The 19,488-nt window shown below is 45.2% G+C and overlaps 1 protein-coding gene across 1 annotated transcript in view; it reads left to right on the forward strand.

Moving 5' to 3' along the window:
* Positions 1-19,488, forward strand: part of GINS1 (GINS complex subunit 1) — a 328,575-nt gene that overhangs the window by 104,000 nt on the left and 205,087 nt on the right. Inside the window, exon 3 of the mRNA XM_069235089.1 lies at positions 13,931-14,029. Within this exon, the coding sequence (XP_069091190.1) occupies positions 13,931-14,029 (99 nt within the window). The remainder of the gene's footprint in view (positions 1-13,930; positions 14,030-19,488) is intronic.

Genomic DNA, 19,488 nt, shown 5'->3' on the forward strand with positions numbered 1-19,488 from the left:
ATAAATGACATTCCTACATGTCGTTCATGTAACGTCACCAACATTCTCTCTCTCTCTTAATACTTCTGGCATCAAGAATCTCTCACCCCTTCTCAGTATACTATCACTATAAGATAATTCACACCACACAGAATTAGTCGGAAATTGCGGACATTTTGTCCCAAACCTTCAACCATTCTCGTGGCTACTATTCAGTAATTTTCTGCATCACAGAATCTTTAACTACAGCTTTTCCATTCATCTTCCGCTACTGCCTTCAAGCTATCACACTCTACATCCGTTTCCCCTCACTCATCTTCTACAAGCTCTTCCTACTACAGCTGCATCCTAGATAAGCAATTAGCATTAACACTGCATGTACCTGAAACATATTTTGTGATAAACTCCTGAAGTCTATATAACCACTTCATTTGGTGATGCTTTACCAGCTTCTTTCTTAGTCAGTAGATCAATTAGTGGCTTGTGATCTATTCTCAATTTAAGGCCCCCCCCCCACATAATTTCTGAAGTGCTGAATGCCCCACCAATAAGCTAATGCCCCCTTTTCTAGAGTAGAATAACTAATTTCTGCACTCCTTGATGACCTCGAAACAAAAAACACCACTCTTCCATGCCCCTAATCAGACTGTATTAAAACAGCTCCCATTTCTTGCATGCTAGCATCCGTGGCCACTATAGTACGGTCTTTACTAGTAAAAGGGTTCAATTCCACAGCATTCATAATACACCTCCTATTCTATTCAAAAGCACATTGACTTTCTTGCATCCATTCATACTTTTGACCTATTTTTATTAAAATTCTCGTTTGCAGCACTCTTTATTAAAAATAGTCAATAAATTTGGCATAATACTCTGCAGTCCCTAAGACAGATCTCAATTGATCTTTGTCTCACGTACAAGGATTCTTTTCAGTAGCATCCATCAACTTCGCTTTTGGTTTTCTTCCCTCTCAAGAAATGGTATTTCCCAAATACTCTACCTCCTTCATTTTTGTTTTTGTTTTTTAACACAAACTTTATTGCATTTTCAGAAGAAATGTCTGTTCTTTCATTAATGATGAACAGGAGAATGAGACATGACATATGAAAGGTGTTACAAAGAACATCATCCAAGTTGTACATGTTTCAAGATGTAGTACTATGCAGTGAACTGAATAAACAAACTATAGCCCCCCCACCCTTCCCCAACCTGTTGACTGTGTCACCTAAAGGTGGATCGTATGTATGTGGCGGTCCGTAAGCTGTGCATAGAGCATCGCTAAAAGTATATATGGGGGGGCTAGAGTAATGACATACTTGGACATACAGAAGAAGGTTGAACCCAACTAAACAACTACCATGATCACAATCCTGAAGATAAAACATTGAAATGTTGTTGACATATAAAGTAGGTGAGATGGGGGATAGTATCAGAGTGATCCATTTCCTGGTAACCATTATAAAGTGGTGTGCAAATGTCGCTCAGTCTGGTGTCATATCCTGGTCTTTAAAACCCTCTACCGAAGTATCCCATTCTAGGGAGAGGGGTTTCTTGTGAAGGTGTATTCCTCCAGACAGACAGCATCACTCTCAAGTGGGCCACTTCCTCCCGCCATTTATCTAACTGTGGGGCTATCGGGGCCTTCCAATGTATTGTTATGAGCCTCCTTGCCAGTAACAAAGGCAAGTCTGCAAAACACAAGATCACCTTGGAACCTCATGGCCGTGGACGGAGGCCCAGAAGACACTGCGCTGGTGTACCGTATAGGTCTAAACCGGTAATGTCTGATAAGACTGATGCAACTCCTGCCTAATATGTAGGTAAATGGGGACATGTCCACAGCTTATGTAAGAGATCAGCATCTAAAGCTCTACAACAAGGACAAGCAGAGGAAGCAGCAGGAAACATTTTAGTGAGCCTATGCGGTGTTAAATGCACTCTATGCAGTATGGTGAATTGGACGAATTTAAATCTGGAATTATGGGAGACTTGTTTGGGATATTCAAGAATACGTGCACAGTCTTTTTCAGATATTTCACTGTTGAGGTCCATTTCCCAGCTTTGTTATCAGGGCAGCAAGCAATGTTTCCAGATGCACCTGAAGCCCACGATAAAACTAGTGTATAAGATGTCTGCCATTCACCATGATGTGCATTGCCTGGAGTAGTTCATGCGTGTCCGGTTTTTCCTAGCCTGGTGCGCAGTGCTGCCATACAGATCAGATTATGCTAGCATGCATTAAAAATAGTGTCTTGGGATCCCGTGTGTGTACAAAATCAGTATGCAACATTAACAAACCATCTGCGAATAACAAACCCACTGTCAACACCCCTTCCAGTTATCATGGACCCAAATGGTGCATTGTTACGGTGGGGTGGCTGCGGTGTATCTTGCAATAAACCCAACATAGTTATGCTCCGAGAAATGCACCTGAGGGGTATACAGTTTCGCTTTATATGTAGGGGGCTTGCACGCTGCTGGCCCATGAGGGGTTCACTTCAGGCTCCCGAGGGGCGGCAATACTGATAAGGAGATCTCCCCTATTTACAGTAGAGAAACTCCAGAGAGGTCCCAATGGTACATACGTAGCAGTCAGGGGGAGATGGGAGGTAACACTAGCAAGCGTCTCTGCACCGCCTCGCCTTTAACAGCAAACATATGCAAAAATTACAGAGATCCTTTTAGAATCTGAGACCGCCCTCCACCTTATTTTGGGGGGGGGGGGGAACTATTGATGTGATCAACCCAGCCATGGATCGCTCGGGTCCTCCACCTTCCCGCTTGAGAGAGACTCCTTTGGTGGAATGGGTGGGAACTTTGGGGTTGACAGACCTCTGGCGACGTATACTCATACATTTTAAGGGGCACACCAAGTTTTTTCTCACCTTGGCTATATACTAGCTTCCGTGGATGAGGTGGGGGAGGTCCTGGAAGCGAAATACCTAGGAAGAGGTTTGTCGGACCACTCCTCCATATGGCTAGAAATAGGTCTCAGGCCCAGGCGAAGAAAGACTACTGTAGACTGAGTGCATGGGAACTGAAAAATAACATGGTAGCCTGGGAACTGAGGACAGAGGCCGAGCTACACTTCAAAGAAAACAAAGACTCTGGGACATCTACAATCACAGTTTGGGAAGCCTATAAGACAGTGCTTAGGGACAGAGCCCACACCAAAATGGTGCACATAAAGAAAAAGGAGAGACAGGAAATGGAGTCCCTGGAATCCCAGGTACTAGAACTGTAAGAGAGGTTGCTGACAAATGAGGACCCCTTCATCCTTCGTAAAATTTTTATCCTCTGTAAGGATTATCGGGCATTAGCACAGAGGAAAGCCTTGGCACTGGCTGTACAGCATCCCTATGTGAGGCGGGGGATAGGGCAGGAAAACTGCTGGAAAGGCTAATCAGTAGGGAGAGGGAGACACAATGGGTAGCCAAAATTAGAGGGACATGTACTGTAACTCACACCACTGACCAAGGAATAGCTGTGGAATTTGCTCATTTCTATAAGAACTTGTACCAGCAGCATAAGCTTGCCAAAGTAGCCCAAATTCACATGTATAAAGAGGCCAAGGAAAGGGGCTACCTTCCCTGGGACCTGAGACAAGCAAAGATAGTGGTTATCCCAAAAGAGGGGAAACCCTTTGCGGAGTGCAGTTTTTACCACCCTTATCTCTCCTGAACATAGAGACAAACATTTTAGCAACAATACTGACAGCACAATTGATACAGGTGATGGCCCCACTGGTTTACCAGGACCAGTCGGGCTTTATGCCGAAGAGGTCCACAAGGCTCAATCTCCGTAGGCTGCACAACTGGCTGGCCAAAGTGAACCAGAGGCAGACATCTCACATGGTCTTGTCACTAGGCACCAAGAAGGTGTTCAATAAGGTTAACTGCCAGTACATGAGGCAGGTGTTGGAGGTTCGGAACCCAATTTATGGTCTGGATAACCCTGCTATTCACGTCCTCTGTGGCAATGGTTAGTGTGAACAGGGTCACATCCACTGAATTTCTCATAGCGAGAGGGACGCTGCAGGGCTGTCCCCTCTCACCTCTGTTGTTCACCCTGGTGGTAGAACCCCTGGCATGCAGTGTCTGATCCCACTCTGGCATATCGGGCTTCCAAATGCAAGAAGGAAGAGGGGAGGATGTACAGAGATATTGCTATACGCAGATGATGTACTGTTGTATATTACCAATCCCAGGGAGTTACTCCCTCAGATATTGCATACCTTTGAACAATTTAGCGAGTACTCCAGTTACAAAATTAATTGGTCCAAATCAAGCTTATACCTGGTGAGGGGGGAGATGGGACAGTTAGAACTCCCTTCTAATCTGAGGATGGTGGAGGAGGGATTTAGATACCTGGGGATCTATGTGACAATATAGCAGGGACGATCATTAGATTGGAACATTAAGACAGTCATGGCAAATGCCCACAAGGATATGGAACGGTGGTCTACTCTGCCCTTAACACTGCTGGGCACGGCGGCACTATACAAGATGATGACCCTGCCAAAATTACTATATACCCTACAGAATACATATGTGAGGGTCCTGGAGGAAATTTTCACCAGATTAGAGGGAGAGACTTGCAAATTCCTATCAAATAGGAAACACCCGCGCATTTCTATGCCTGCAGAGAAATTCCTACAATGGGGGGATCGCTGTCCTGGATGCGAGGGCCTATCACTGGGCAGCACACCTTATTGTGATAAATGGCTGGAAATACGGTCCGGGTGATCACCCCACATACCTACTAGAAAAAAGTCAGTTTGATAGCATATAATTCCTTCACTAACTTTATGGTGGAAAGGGCACCCAGAGGCTGCCGCTACCCACACAACTGTTAATAGAGGCCTGGAAGAAAACCAGCACAAGAACAGGGTGGTATGCAAAACACACAAGAGAACCTATCCTGTGGGAAGGTTCACAGTTTTAGGAAATTGGGAAACTTAAAGATTTTGGATCCTGGTACACACTTGGGATTTTCCAGTTGAGGGGCATGATAGACAATGGAGAACTAAAGTCATGCAAAAAGAGCATTGAATGTCAAGCACACAACAATACAAGTACATGCAATTTGCATTTGCCTGGAATGCAAAGAGGTTGGAGGTGTCTCCCCCCCCCAGCATACATCACTGCAAGCGGGGCTGCTGATGGGGAAACTGGTGTCAAAAGCAGTTTCCTGGACGCACAGGACCATTAATTATAATATCCCAGACAAGCTGGGAGGCCTAAGAGACAGGTGGGAACGGGATCTAGGAACACTGACTGGACGATATTGATTGGGAGGCGGCATTGATGTACCGGAGGGAGGGAGATCAAATCCTGCCTAAAACTGGTTCAGTATAAAGTTCTTCACAGAGCTTACTATGACAGAGTAAGACTACATAGATGTGGGAGGGCTGTTACACCTGAATGTCTGAGGTGTGCAACACAGAGAGGGATGTTTGTACACACTTTATAGGAATTTTCTTGAATCCAACCCTACTGGTTCAAAATCCTAAAGACTTTGGGGAAGATAGTGGGAGCCACAATTCCTCTGGATCCCACATTTGTGCTTCTGAGTAACCCAACTGATATTGACCTCCTGCGACCTAAGCTCCTCTTTAGCAATCTGGGACTTGTAGTGGCCAAGAGAGACATGGCAAAGTACCGGGGTGCTACGGAGACACCCACAATGAAAGAAGGGAAGGCAGGGATGGACCTCTATATGAAAGCAGAATAAGTCACATATAAAGCTATAAGAACTGGGGACCCTGGAGGGACTAATACAGTGTTTTGGATGGGGAAGATAAAAGTAGGAGAACAAGTTCAACAGGCAGGAGAGACGGATAAGCTGGAGGTAAAGGAGATCAGCCCTTCTTGGGCGGGGAGATCTTCTTGGCACTAAACTTAATTATGTTGTTTTGTATGGAGCCAACCGGTTGTGCTTTACTCATTCTGTCGGTTCTATGTTTGTGCCTGAATGGGTGTTTTGCAGTGTTTGCATAAAATGTCAAATAAAAACATTTAAAAAGTCAGTATAAAAGATTCATCAACTGGCCATTGGATTCGAGAGGTCCTTCACCCGAGATTATCGCATAAGATACTGCCAGAGATCCTGATTGAGACCACAAATTGGCGTACTGCTGCAGCATCCCATCCTACGCTGAAAGCTGATACTGAGCCAAGTCTGAGTGGAGAGGAGCTGATCCCTGCTGATGATTGTTTTCCATTCAAGGGAAGACTCTCTCCCAGCTACTGATAATTACAGCTTCTTGCTGTAAACAGGTATGCAGTGCGCTGAATCCTAAGAAACTCTAGTTGAAAGTTATGTTGTGCCATGCTCTCATAGTATAGCACATGACAGTGGTCTCTAGGGTTAGTTTGCCAAATTACATTTCATCTCTTATACGCGTTCATATTATTCTCGCTAGTGACATGAATCAGTGCTGTTTTAATAATCTGTGTAGTTATTTTACATCTGCAAAGCAACAGGATGAGACTTTTGAAATAAAACACTTTTAAATATAAAGTCTCTTTTCTTTTAGTGCTGATCTTGTGTGTGATGTTCTAAAAAACGAAATTGGGTTTGAATTGCCACTGCGTCTCTGACCCCTTTTTTGAGGGACTGTTAGTAACCCAGAAAGCCCGCACACCACGTGTTGTGAGTTTGTGTGGGACTAAAACAACCTGTACTTTCACACTCAAGCGTTCATGCATTGAACTAAGTTCAGGAGCACAAGGGTGGGAAAGTCAAATCTTGTGATCTAAGTCAAAGCCTTAGTTTACGCATCACTTCAAGCATGGGTATGCTCAAGCAAGTATTTTATCCGAGGTTTGTAATGCATTTTTTTAGCTTAAGAAGTAAAAGTGCTAGTTAATGTCCTTGTAATGCCGGACATCTTTTGTTACTACTGCAATGAGATTTTCCCTTTTTCATATGTAAGAATGTCATTCCGTGGGCATAGAAAGAATTATGGCATTTGCATCACAAAGTAAGACAGATGTGGCCCAAACATTAAAACTGTTTTTGTTCTCTGATTATGTACTATGGTTGACTTGATACCACCAATTGCATGCTGTGATTTATTTTTAAATAAAGTTTGTTTACTTGTTAAGGCACTCGCAGTACCAGCCAACAGCTCACGGACCGAATGCCCCTCAGTGAGTCCAGGTTGTCATGCACATACACTACAAATGGCTTGGTTCTTATATAGAAGAAGAAGCTTTATTCGGTATAAAAAAATTCATCCATTACAACAGATAATCACCAAAACATTATAAAAATACCAATAAGAACCATGTATAATAAAAGCACCCATCATAAAAACATATACATATAAATATATATATATATATATACAATATATAAAAATAAAGAACAAAAGAAGATTAAAACCTCATTCATAAAAACTAGAAAAAGTAAGTAAAATGATTCTAAAAATTCTACATTTTTGCGCCAAGTAGTAGCTCCCTTCAGGAATGATCCCAGGCCCTTCCATACCAGTACATCTGAGGCCATTTGTAGCCACATGAAAGCAGGACGGTATTGCACAAAACCCTTGGGCCTAAGGAGCGGTAGTAGAAATCGGGTTCTAAATGGTGCATAAAAGACACAGAACAGTGTAAAATGGCTCAAGGTCTGAAGGGACACCCCATCACAGGGGCAAGGTCTAATACATTTCTCCCCATACTGACCTAGGGGGAAGCACAAATTACTTCTAATGATCCCCAAGCGAAATCGAGTTATGAGAGACCTTTCCCTCACATCCTTGATTTCTAAGAGATATCGCTCGGGACCCACCCACATCTTTAGCATAGTAAATTCCCTGATCGATTTTTTCCTTAGAGCCTCCCCCTCCCTCTTGGTATCCTGGATTCTCTGAAAATGATCTTTAACCCATTTCTTATCGTAGCTAGTCAGGTCCTCGGGATAATCAAACAATTCAGGCCGCCCCAGTTCATGTGCCATCTTCCTTATGTGCGACAGCCAGGCAATATGCTTTACATTGTCGCAGGCCAAACAATCCCTTAGGATATCCCTATTAAGAGTGGCATGTTCATTACTCCAAACTGAGATCCATAACAGAAGGGGAGCCAGCTGGGTAGTGTCCTGTACATACTCAAGGTCCAGTTCCAGGTGAAGGCAAAATCCAGGAATATTTTGTCCAACACCCAGAAGCCTTCTACAAAAACGATTTTCTTCCACCATAAGGGCTCGGATATCCCTAAACCCCCAAAGTGCCGACCCATACAGAAGGACAGGTAGGCATTTCCGCCTATAGATTTCAAGCAGGGGTTTGATAGGTTTGCTACCTACCCTAACCGCAAAGTCAAAGGTTGCACCTACTGTTGCATGAAAAAGCGCAATCCTTCTAGCAATACAGGGTTTCCAAGATCCTTTCTCATCAAAAATGACCCCTAAGTATGGGAACTCATGGACTCTGCTAATGACTTGATCCTCCACCCTTAGCTCCCCCACCCTACTCATAGGTTTACCACAAACCATAAAGTGCGACTTCTTAAAATTGACCTCCAGTCCCAAAGCTGACATAAAAACAACATAAGCTCTAACTAATTCTCGGAGACCATTCATCGTGCGGGCCATGAGGACCGCGTCATCCGCATACGTCAGCACAGGGATATCAATACCCTTCACCTTCGGGACATCCCTGCAGTTGTCCATCAGAAAATCGGACAGTCCATTTGTGTATAGAAGGAACAAGGTAGGGGCCAAAACACACCCCTGGCGCACACCCCTTGAAAGCTTAAATGCCTCCGAGCATTCCCCATTTGGGCCCACCCTCACATGTGCGACTGTCCCTGAATGGAGATATTGGAGAAGCTCTACAATATTAGGGTCCAACCCTGACTGAATTAGCCTCTCCCATAATAAAGACCGGTTCACTTTATCAAAAGCACAGCTAAGGTCCATAAAAGCAAGATAAAGGGTGCCTTTCCTGGCCCGCGTGTATTTGTTGATTATCATCAGTAAATTAAGACATTGTTCTTGCGTGCCGAGGCCTTCCCTGAAGCCATACCGTTCCCGACTTAAAATATAATTTCCTATCATCCAAGCCTCCAGACGGCCTAGGATAATCCATCCCAGAATCTTCACAGAGGAATCCAGGAGTGAAATAGGGCGATAAGACTTAGGATCATTACGATCACCCTTTTTAAACACTGGGACTATGCATGCCAGTCTCCAAGAGGCAGGAATGCCCACAGTAACGGCTGCATTGAGGACATTTAGGAGAACGGGTGCCCATAACTGAGGGTTCGCTTTATACAAGTCCATCGGGATCGAGTCCGGGCCCGGAGCTTTATTATGCGCGCATCTCTGTATCGCATCCATAACCTCCTGTAGTGAGAATCTGATTGCTAGGTTAGGAGCCACATCATACACACTCTCCCGCATATTTCTTAGGGGGGTACCCTCAAATATACTACAGAAATGAGTTACCCAGGCCTCCGGGGCTATATTACATCCAAGGCCTTCAGAGGTTTCTGTTTCAAAGGAACCTCTATTCACCACCTTCCAAAACAGGCCAGGGTCCTTCAAGGCTGTAGCACGCTCTAACTCTTCCCAGGCTTTATCTTTATATTTTAGCTTACTATCCCTCAGGGTCCTTTTATACCTTATTCTGGCTTCTTTTACGAGAACCCAGTCTCTGGGGTGAGTCTTGGTAGCCATCTTTAAATTTACCCTTGCATCATAGCAGGCTTTGTCGTACCAGCCACATTTACGTTTATTAGGGTGGCTACCTACTAAAAAGAGGCAGTCTCTGACTGCTGCATTTACTGCTGTTATCGCATCTATAACAGTTGTGGGATTTGGCGCTTCTGTCAGGAGTATTTCCATAAATAGATGTAAGTTATCCCCCACAACCCTTCGTACAACTTTTTGGGGGTCTACTTGCTTCCACCCAAGCCGCCTACCCTGGTCCTTTGTCACCACCGTTACAGGCCTGCCTCGTCCTAGAAAGCGTAGGGCCCCAGGGAGTTTAAAGGACAATATAAGGGGATTATGATCGCTAAAGCACTCGCCTAACACTTTACCCCCAATCACCAGGTCCCTCACAGGGGGGGATACAAAAATATAGTCGATGGTGGATCCAGACCCTCTGCCGACATAGGTTGGAAGTTGGTGAGTGCCTACTGCTTCAATGTCATAGAAATTCAAGAGGCCCATCTCCCCGAGTTCCTTTAGTAGATCTCTGCCTCTAGAGTCCTGCGGACCCTGCGCTGAAAAGTCCTCGCAGTCACGGATGAAGGGATTAACCACAGTACTGGACCGGCCGAACTTGGCATTAAAGTCCCCAGAGATGATGGCACGAAATTCCAATCCCACCTTCTCCATTCTATATTTCATAATCTTAAGGACGGAGAACAGGGCCCCAATTTGGCACCCCACATCCCATACAGCATTATAAAAGTTGACCAATAGTATATTAAAATGATTGGAGAAGAGTACCCATACCAGCAATATACCTTGATGGTTACAGTTAATTTGGAAAGCACCCACTATCTTAGAGAGGCGAATTAGAGTAACCAGGCCACCTTTCGAGCGACCACCAAGAGACTGTACAGCTGGAATTGCAAATCTGTCATACCCATCCCACACAGCCAGCCCCGCCGACCAAGTTTCCTGAAGCATGATAACATCATATTTAGCCACACACCCAACCCATGCTTGATCAGACAACTTAGCGTCATAGCCCGCAATATTCCATGAGATAAGATTACACTGTGGGGGCACCTCTTCTTGTATAGCCACCGCCTTGGCGCATTGTCAATCCACCCCTTCCAGGGATAGGTTGCTTTTGGTTCTTCTACTATTTGCCTGCAGACTGAATTGACCCAGGGGGAGATTCCTACCAGAGCCAAAAGAGACCCCAGTACACACTTGCATGTGATCATAAAAATAGCCCAAGGGCACCATACCCATAGAACCTGCATTAGGGACAGGAGAGCGATGGCTAGAAAGAAGCCTTTTAGTCAGGGCGGGATATCTGACATTTATAATAATACAGTCGTCCTTCCCCACCTTATTTTTAGGACCGACCCACCCAATTCTTCTAGCAAACAGGATATCCTTAAAGTCCTTACATGAAAAATCTCAATTTTTGCTCAGCCAATGGCCAACCTTATTTATGAGTTGGTTTGTAGACTCAGTAGCCCCAGAAACAAGAGCAGGGACATTCGTCAGCACTACCACATAAGGGGCACACGCAGGGGGGAGGTCCAAACAGGCAAAGGAAGGCCTGGCCGTTAGCGGGTTCATATTGTCATTTCCAGACAGCAGTTGGCCATCCCCCCCAGCTGCCACAGAATCCGTATCAGGCTGCCTACTGCAGCTAAACATATTAACTGTCCTCTCTGTCCTCAATAAAGCGGTTGGTGCAGTCGGAGCAGTTTCAGCACAGGCATCAAGCCCCTCAGTATTTACAGGATTCACCAATAGATAAGTTGATTTTTCCATGGGCCCCAAGGGTCCTGCGGCTACCTCTGGGAGGATCAACTCCTTACTGGCGCAGAGTTGCCTCGTCGAGGCCACACATCTACCTACACCCTGACTTCCTTGCGCACAAATCAGGGATACTGTTTTTTCTATGGCAGATAGTTTCGCCACCACGGGAGACAGAAGCTCCTGAATAATCTCCCGAAATTTTAGTCAATATATTACTTGTATCGTACCCCAGGTACTGACCAGGTGCAAAATCACTTCTCGCATCCTTAGGGCGCTCCAGGAGAGGTGTTCTGGTCTTTGGTATCAGTTTTTTAAGGCTTTTTTTTTCCTCGGGGGAGGGCTACAATTTTCCACAGGGCAGGCCGAGGGAGAGGACAGTAAAAGTCTTTTACTTCTTCTGGAGGGGCCATGGCGCCCAGGATCCTCTGTTAACTCTATTGGCTCAACCTGGAGAGGCTCAGCGTCAACCATACCAGCACCTTGCCCCACACCCAGATAATCCACCTCCACAACCGCGGCCTCACGAGGACTATTATCTGGGCCTGGTGCCAATCTTCCAATTCCATGGATAGCCTCCTCTCTGCCAAATCAATTTCTTTTGTAACAACCCCAACGGCTCTTGCAAGAATGGAGTCTAATGTAGTGGCGCCATAACCCTGTCTGCTGCTGCCTCCACCCCCCCCCCCCGAGGCCCAGATAGGGCTCCTTTTTTCCTGCCCAAATCAACAATAATGAGAACAATGCAGCAGCGTGGCAACAAACAAGATAATACTTATTAGGCTTTTAAGAGCCCTCTAAGGGCAAAAAGAGACTCCAGATTGTGCACCGGGAATTACAAATACGTTTGAGCAGGCACTCCTTACTGTAAATGAAAGAGGGGTGGCCCAGCCCAGCCTCTTTCGGGCGAAGACAGGCCCGCCAGCGCGCGTCCCGCGAAAGCGGGAGCGCCGAGTCCGGTTAAAGGGCTCTTGCCCCCTTGGTAACAGGTGATGCTTTCCCAGTGCGCGGCCCGTGAGAGCGGGAGCGCCGAGTCCAGTTAAAGGGCTCCTGCCCCCTTGGTAACAGGTGACGCTTTCCCAGTGCGCGGCCCGCGAGAGCGGGAGTGCCGAGTCCGGTTAAAGGGCTCCTGCCCCCTTGGTAACAGGTGACGCTTTCCCAGTGCACGGCCCGCGAGAGCGGGAGCGCCGAGTCCGGTTAAAGGGCTCCTGCCCCCTTGGTAACAGGTGACGCTTTCACAGTGCGCGGCCCTTTATATAATTTTTTTTTTTTTAAATTGATGGAAGACAGCATGATTTTGTGATGGCTGAAACGCTCGTTCTGAGACGTGCTGTGATCAGGAGATCAGGAGTAAAACAAACTGATTCTTTCTTGTTTCTAAGATGCTTAAACTGAGTGTTGTTAAATTTAAAATGGGTATTAATATAACATATGACCAGTTTACTATTATAACAAACAGTCGATGTTTTTAAGTATGGCTTCTGTCTAGGGGATTCTTTTATAGTCTTGATATAACCTTTTGATAATATTTATAGTCTTTATATTTGTGCTTGAAACAAATACGCACATTGCTTCTTGTATTTTACTGTTCCCTCACATTAGGGAAACGTTATACAACGGACGCTTATCAGAAGGGTTGCTATAATGGCAGTGTGACAGTGGTGGCACATCCCAGCACAGCAGCTTTACTCCCCTGCAGGTCTCAGTCGGTGACATCCCTTCGATCCTGCACTCACTTCCGTAACAAACCAAGAGCTACTGTCTGTTTTCCTGTACATCAGCTTAGGTGTTGTGCTCTGGCCTTTGGAGAGGTGGCTCTGATTTATACTTTTCCTGGATCACTCAGGCTGCGAATGCTAAGGTATGCCAAGAGGGGTTGGACTCTGTGAGACAAACCCCCCAAGGCCAGTGAAGCATGATGGTAATTTTGAAAAAACAGTTTGGTGACCGGACACCAAAGATTGTGTACAGAGGAGGAGCAACAAATTAATTGTTGAAGCATTTAAATGCTTAATGTGCTCACTCAGTATGGCAGAAGTGTACAAATTCTGAATATTAGCAAACATTCTCATTTTATGTTCTGTACGTTGCTTAACTGCATTGGAGTGGCATAAAGAAGCATACAAGGAAGACAGCTGGATAAAACATGCTGTCTCATGGAGTGGTTCAGGAAATAGGAAAAAAGAGTGCCCAAAAAGCAAGCACTCTTGGAACACTATAAGAAGCCATTCAGAGAAGTGATAAAAAGGCTATGCTGCAGGGGAGGGATACGCTGGACGGGCTAAATCAACTAGAGCCAACAAGTAGAAAGCAAGCAACTGTGAATAACAAAACACAAAGCCAATGGTAAGCAATGGGTGAAATGTCTTTCTAGCTACCCTTTCAGCAAGTCCTCAATATGTCTTTGCAACTAGACAGTTCTGCTGTCTGGAAGGCTTGCACCTAAAAATTGAGACTTTGTAAAGGCTGAACCTGTCCTTTTTCCCTCTTCCAGCAATGAAGCCAAGTCAGAAGGGCGAAGTGACCTGATTCCAACAATTAAATTTCGTCACTGTTGCTTGCTGCGAAACAGACGCTGCATTGTTGCTTATCTGTAAGTATTTAATGAGCTTCTCTGTTTTACTGTGCGCTATCTTGAATGATGGGCATAAGAATGAGGTGCTGTTTGAGGTGCACTAAAGTGGTTATATTGTAATTCAATGGTACCTTTGGAAGCTTGACTAGCTTTATCTATTGTGTTACTACTGATAAACTTTATCTTATGGAAATTGCTGCTTCCACTGTAATATTTTGAATTGATATAATATTAGTTACGCAGAATTTTAGTTACACATGATGACTATGGAGCGTCTTGCTAATGACTGTTTTTTTCTTTATGCTACACACACAAAAAATATTGCTGAAAGATTCACCCTTCAACAGTGTTTCATAAACTTTTTAGAACTCAGGCCCAAATTTTACAATGACAAATGTTCGTGACCCACCTCGCTTTAATGTACACGAGTTGGGCGTTTTTTTTAACGTAACTAAAGCGTCTTGTGGTGGCGCATCGTCCTTACAGACGGAACATTTTCCATTGAAATGGTCACTAAATTTGATACAGTTACAAATGTTAAAATGTGTAATTAGGTTTTCAGTGAATATTTATCATCTCTGCATCACCAACTAAAGTGACTTAATTATTTTGCTCCTATTAAAATCTTTGTTTCCAGCAGTCTTCACAATTGCAAAAAAAAGTGCCTAATTTTTGCTTTCTTAACTGCTAAATGTGTAAAGTTAATTTACAGTTATTTATACTTTGTTGTGTTACAAAACTATATATCCTATAGCCTTTAATTTCGCATACCCTTTACCCCAGTATGATTGTTACATATTTCACTTTACTTTTCTTTCTCTGACTGCAAAGTTTTTGAACACCCATCCCATATTAATAAAACATAAGCCGCAATTTTTCAGAAGATACAGCCTCCATTTGGCCTCGGTCTCTGAAGCACATGAAAACGGACACGATAAATCCAGAGATTAAAGCCATCTTATTGATTTTTTTTTTTTTTATTGATTTTCTTTTTTTTAAACCTTTATTTTAGATTTTTTTAATGCATAAGAATAAGGACAACACATAAGGTATGAATATGCCAACAATGAAAGCAAAAGCACAACAGTTCAATCAGACACAATAGCCCAGACCAATTATGATACATTGAGAAGTTGGACGAATTTCAATACATATACGTAATGTAGAGCACTAAAGGTGGGCAGAAAGGAGCGGGAGACAACGGTCTGAAATAGGGTAATGTCCATTATCCGTTATAGGAAGGGCGGTTGCCGGGGTTTGACGATATGTCCTTAGAGGCTGCCATATATCCTTCGGGTGAGAAGCTGGAGGTTGTAGAGAGGCTTATAGTTCACTGGTGGTGTCACAATAGGTGAGGTCCCTTAGCTAGGCCACCTTCATATGGTGGATAGCACTACCCCAGTAAAAGGCAATCCTGCATTTCGTTAGCAGTAGTGCTATAGCAGTGAAGCGCCAAGTAGACTTTGGCAGTGGTTTCACATACCCTACAAAACCTGGACGGTATCAGGGATAAGGTCCTGATTAACCATACGGGAAAGAGTAGAGTACATGCCATCCGAGTATGCAGAGATAGCAGGACTGCCCAGGTCAAATGCAGAAAATCGGATTTTCGGCCCTGCACTTTAGACATTGGTGAGACCATGTAGGATCTAGTCTAGCGAGAGTGAGTGGGGTAGTATATGCGCAGTGTATACATTTAAAATGTAGCAATTTATGACCGTAGTTGTTGGATACCAATTTGACCTGTGTGCGATAATACAGAAGTTTGTCTGGCAGGAAGCAACCCAGATCCCTCTCCCTGGCGATCCTAGACTTTTCCAGCGCACTGGATCTTAGTTGCAAGGATGAGTGATACAACTTGGAAATTAAATGCACATTGCCAGAAGCCATAATGATAAGGGACAGTGGGGGGGAAGTCCCTTGGTTCTGTGGGGTATGTGGGCAATATATTGCGCAATGTAGTGTATAGTCTATGCAAAATGAATCTGTCCAGTACTGAGGATAGATGTCCCCTCGGTCACGGTCATGGCCGAGCAGAGCCTGGAGTCTGCAAACAGATCCCTGACTGTGTAATTGGACAGAAGCAAGAGTACGTTGAGTCAGCCCGCACCCCCCTGTAAGTCCCTAGTAAATGGTACCCCTGGTGCCTGGGGCATGGGTATCAATGAGGGCCCCCAAGGGCTGCAGCATGTATTATGCCACCGTCAGAGACCCCTCACCTAGCACATACAGACTGCGATTACAGGCTGGGTGTCTTGGTGCAGCTAAAAGTGAAAACACGACATGGCAAACAGCCTCTGTGCCCTGTCCCCTAACACTGCATGCAATATGTTTTCGTCACCCCTACAGCAGGCCTTACAGCTATAAGGCAGGGTTCATTATATTACATGTGAGGACATGTCTGCAAGAGCAGGTATGCCCCCCACTGCTATGTCTTTGTCGATTTTCAGGCACAGTGAGTGAACAAGGTATCCATTTTAAGAACATGTGCTGGACACTGGCCAAAACGTGTTCCCCTTCAACATGATGATGTCACTGAAAATAGGGAAGTTAATAAACTCTCAATGATGCCCATGATGGATTTATTAATACATGCACCCAGAGGGCACCTTAGAAGTGCCCCCTGAAAATCACTGTGCAGACTGACTAGTTTTAGCCAGCCACCCACCACCAGACATGCTTCTGACCCCAAGCGTGAGAGCTTTTGCTCTCGGGCGATCAGAAACAAAGCCTGCTCTGGGAGAGTTGTGTACACACTCCATCCAACAGGCTGACCTACAAATCTGCATTCTAAGGCAGGGGGCTTCAAAGAAGCCAACTGCCCTTGCAGGGCATATCTGGCTTAACTCAAAGGAGAGATGCCGACCCCCTGCCTCATTTAGCACCTTGACAGGTGGGAAATTGAATATTTCAGAGAGGTGTGTCCACCCCTCAGGTCAGTCCCAGCTCTAAGGTGAGCTGCCTGATGTGGACACAACATTTAGAAATCTGCCATCTTGATGTTAGCAGAATTAGGAATTCCGGGACAGGGTTATGACCACTTCCCACAGGAAGTAGTCATATAGGGGGTGTAGTGACACCAGGCGTAAGTAGGCCCATTGGCTGCTAACCTACATTCCCCTAAATGCCCCTAAATTTAGTATTTAGGGGAGCCCCTGGTACCAGAAAAGCAGATTTCTGCTGACCTACGAAGGACGACATTCAAAAGTCACGAAAGCAAAGATTGAGGAAGAAGCACCTGACTTGGCCCCAGCATTGCTGGCCTGTCTGCTGTTCCCTCTGATTTGCATCAAAGTGTTTTTCTTCTGCAAGCTGTTGTGCCTCCAAAAGCCTGGGAGGACTGCCTGCCTTCGTCAACGACCCAAGAACACCTGTGGAACAGCAGAGGTGTTTCCCTGCATCTTGCAGGCACTTCAAGAGAACTGCAAGGACTTCGGACCGCTGAAAACTCGACACCTGAAAGCACCAGTGCACCAGTGCCGTCTAGCCCGATTTGAAGAGGACCAACGGTGCAAGCGTGGTCCCCTGGTCCTCCAGAGACAAAGCCCACCTTGGACTTGCCCGCTATGGACTCACCGCCGCGTTCGCCGCCTTCAGCCTCTGCCAGCAGGCCCCCTCCACTGCGAGTGCTCCCTTTGGAGAAAACCCAACGTCTCAAGAGACACCTGCACCGGTCGCCCCTGGCGAGCGGAGAAGAGGACCTAAGGTGTCACCACGTCCTCGAGCATCTAAAAGTTTGAACCCACTTGATGGTTCACCTCAACTGGACTTCCAGTCCAAACGGGCAGCCTCTTTTCAACCGGATAGATCCCAGTTGACTAAAATCGGGCACTCAGCACTGTACTACACCTTTGTACCAAGCCGGCCCAGTGCTGTCCAGTGTGGCCTGGTTGTGTGGCCTTGACCTTTGCCCAATACCTACATTAAGTCCAGGAGATTGGTCTTGTAAGACGCTGTACTATACTTGTATGCGGTACTTGGTTTTCCTCCATAGGATGACATTGTTGTGTCTGAAAAATGCACTGTGTTGACTTTTGAATTCTGGTGCCTAAACACATATAAAGATACTTAACATTTTTGTAAATTGATGTGGATCTCCTTATTGATTTTTGTGTCTCATTTATTGAATGTGTCTTTGCAGAAGTCTAACACTCCTCTATGAAAAGACTAAGACTGCTCAACCACACTACCCCTCTAAGAGAATACCTTTGGTTTGCTAGAGCAAGCCCCTGTCCACTAATAAGGGAACCACTGGACTCTTTGCATGATATATCTCATTTTGATATATTAAATAAAGAGACAGCTTCCTACAGCTTGGATTTGCACGACTCACCAAAAATCGTCTCTTGACCCGCCACTGGATCACAACCATCTGCGGCCTGTCCTAATAGCCTGAGGAGCCATGCCCCCTCACCTTTTGGCCACCATAAAGAGTGTCTGTCAGGCTCCGAAAAGATCAGCCTGACAGACACTTTATTTTCAGGTCACACAGCCAGGAGCTAGACATGCGCTAAATGCGCATGCTCCTGGCTGCATGAGCTGAACTTTGCCGGCCTGAAAAAGTCACAGCTCCTGTGGGTGTTACCTCTTCAGCCTGGCAAAGCACCTCAAAGCCCTCCCCCTCGTGACGAGGGGTAGCATCTCTGATTTCCTCGGGCCTGAGCACTTCAGCTCCAAGCCCTGAAGTGCCCAGGGACGAGTGTCAATCAGTGACACCTCATCACAGAATGTGGTGGGGTCAGCGGTCTCACTGACCCCACCCCATTCTGTGACGAGTTAGGGACTGATGCCTTCCCTCATTGGTTGACCTCAGGTTAGGAAGTGAGAAAAGGCAGCAGTCTCAGCCCTCCTGGGATCACTGAGGCAGAGCGCCCTGCAGGAGGTAAGTATGATCTCATTTTTATTGTTTGGTGCGTGCATTGTTGCGTGAATATTTGGGAGTGATTGTTGTGTGAAAGAGAGAGAGAGTGCGTGTGTGTGGGTGCGTATAAGTTTAAATGAATGAAAGAGTGTGAGTGTGCCCGGACCTCTCCCCTCCCTGCTAAGAATACAGGCCGCCACTGATCACGACCCACAGTTTGAGAAACGCTGCTCTACAGAGTCATTTGTAGTCGACTGAGACAGAGCATTCTCTTCCTATTTAAGATTTGATTGGTCTCTGGGTTTGTCAAACCTGTTATTTCTTGGGATTGTTTCCCACCTACCATGGCTAATATTTAGCAGAAGAGCTTTAAATGCCTCTTTTGCCTTTTGTATTGTGTCATGCATACTTGCATCCTATTCTTTTAAAAAAGTTTATTTTTTAGGGTGGGAAATGTTTGGAAATAGGGGCTATTTGTAAGTTTATTGCATAAGGTATTTATGCTTGTTTTCGTTTTTTTTGTCTCAATTTTAAATTTATAGTCGTAAATGCAAATTCTGTTTTCTATCTGAAAAGTATATAGAACATTTGTGTTTTGCCTTTTCTGGATTATTTC

The sequence above is a fragment of the Pleurodeles waltl genome, chromosome 5, assembly GCF_031143425.1.
Source record: "Pleurodeles waltl isolate 20211129_DDA chromosome 5, aPleWal1.hap1.20221129, whole genome shotgun sequence".
In the NCBI taxonomy this organism is placed as follows: domain Eukaryota; kingdom Metazoa; phylum Chordata; class Amphibia; order Caudata; family Salamandridae; genus Pleurodeles; species Pleurodeles waltl.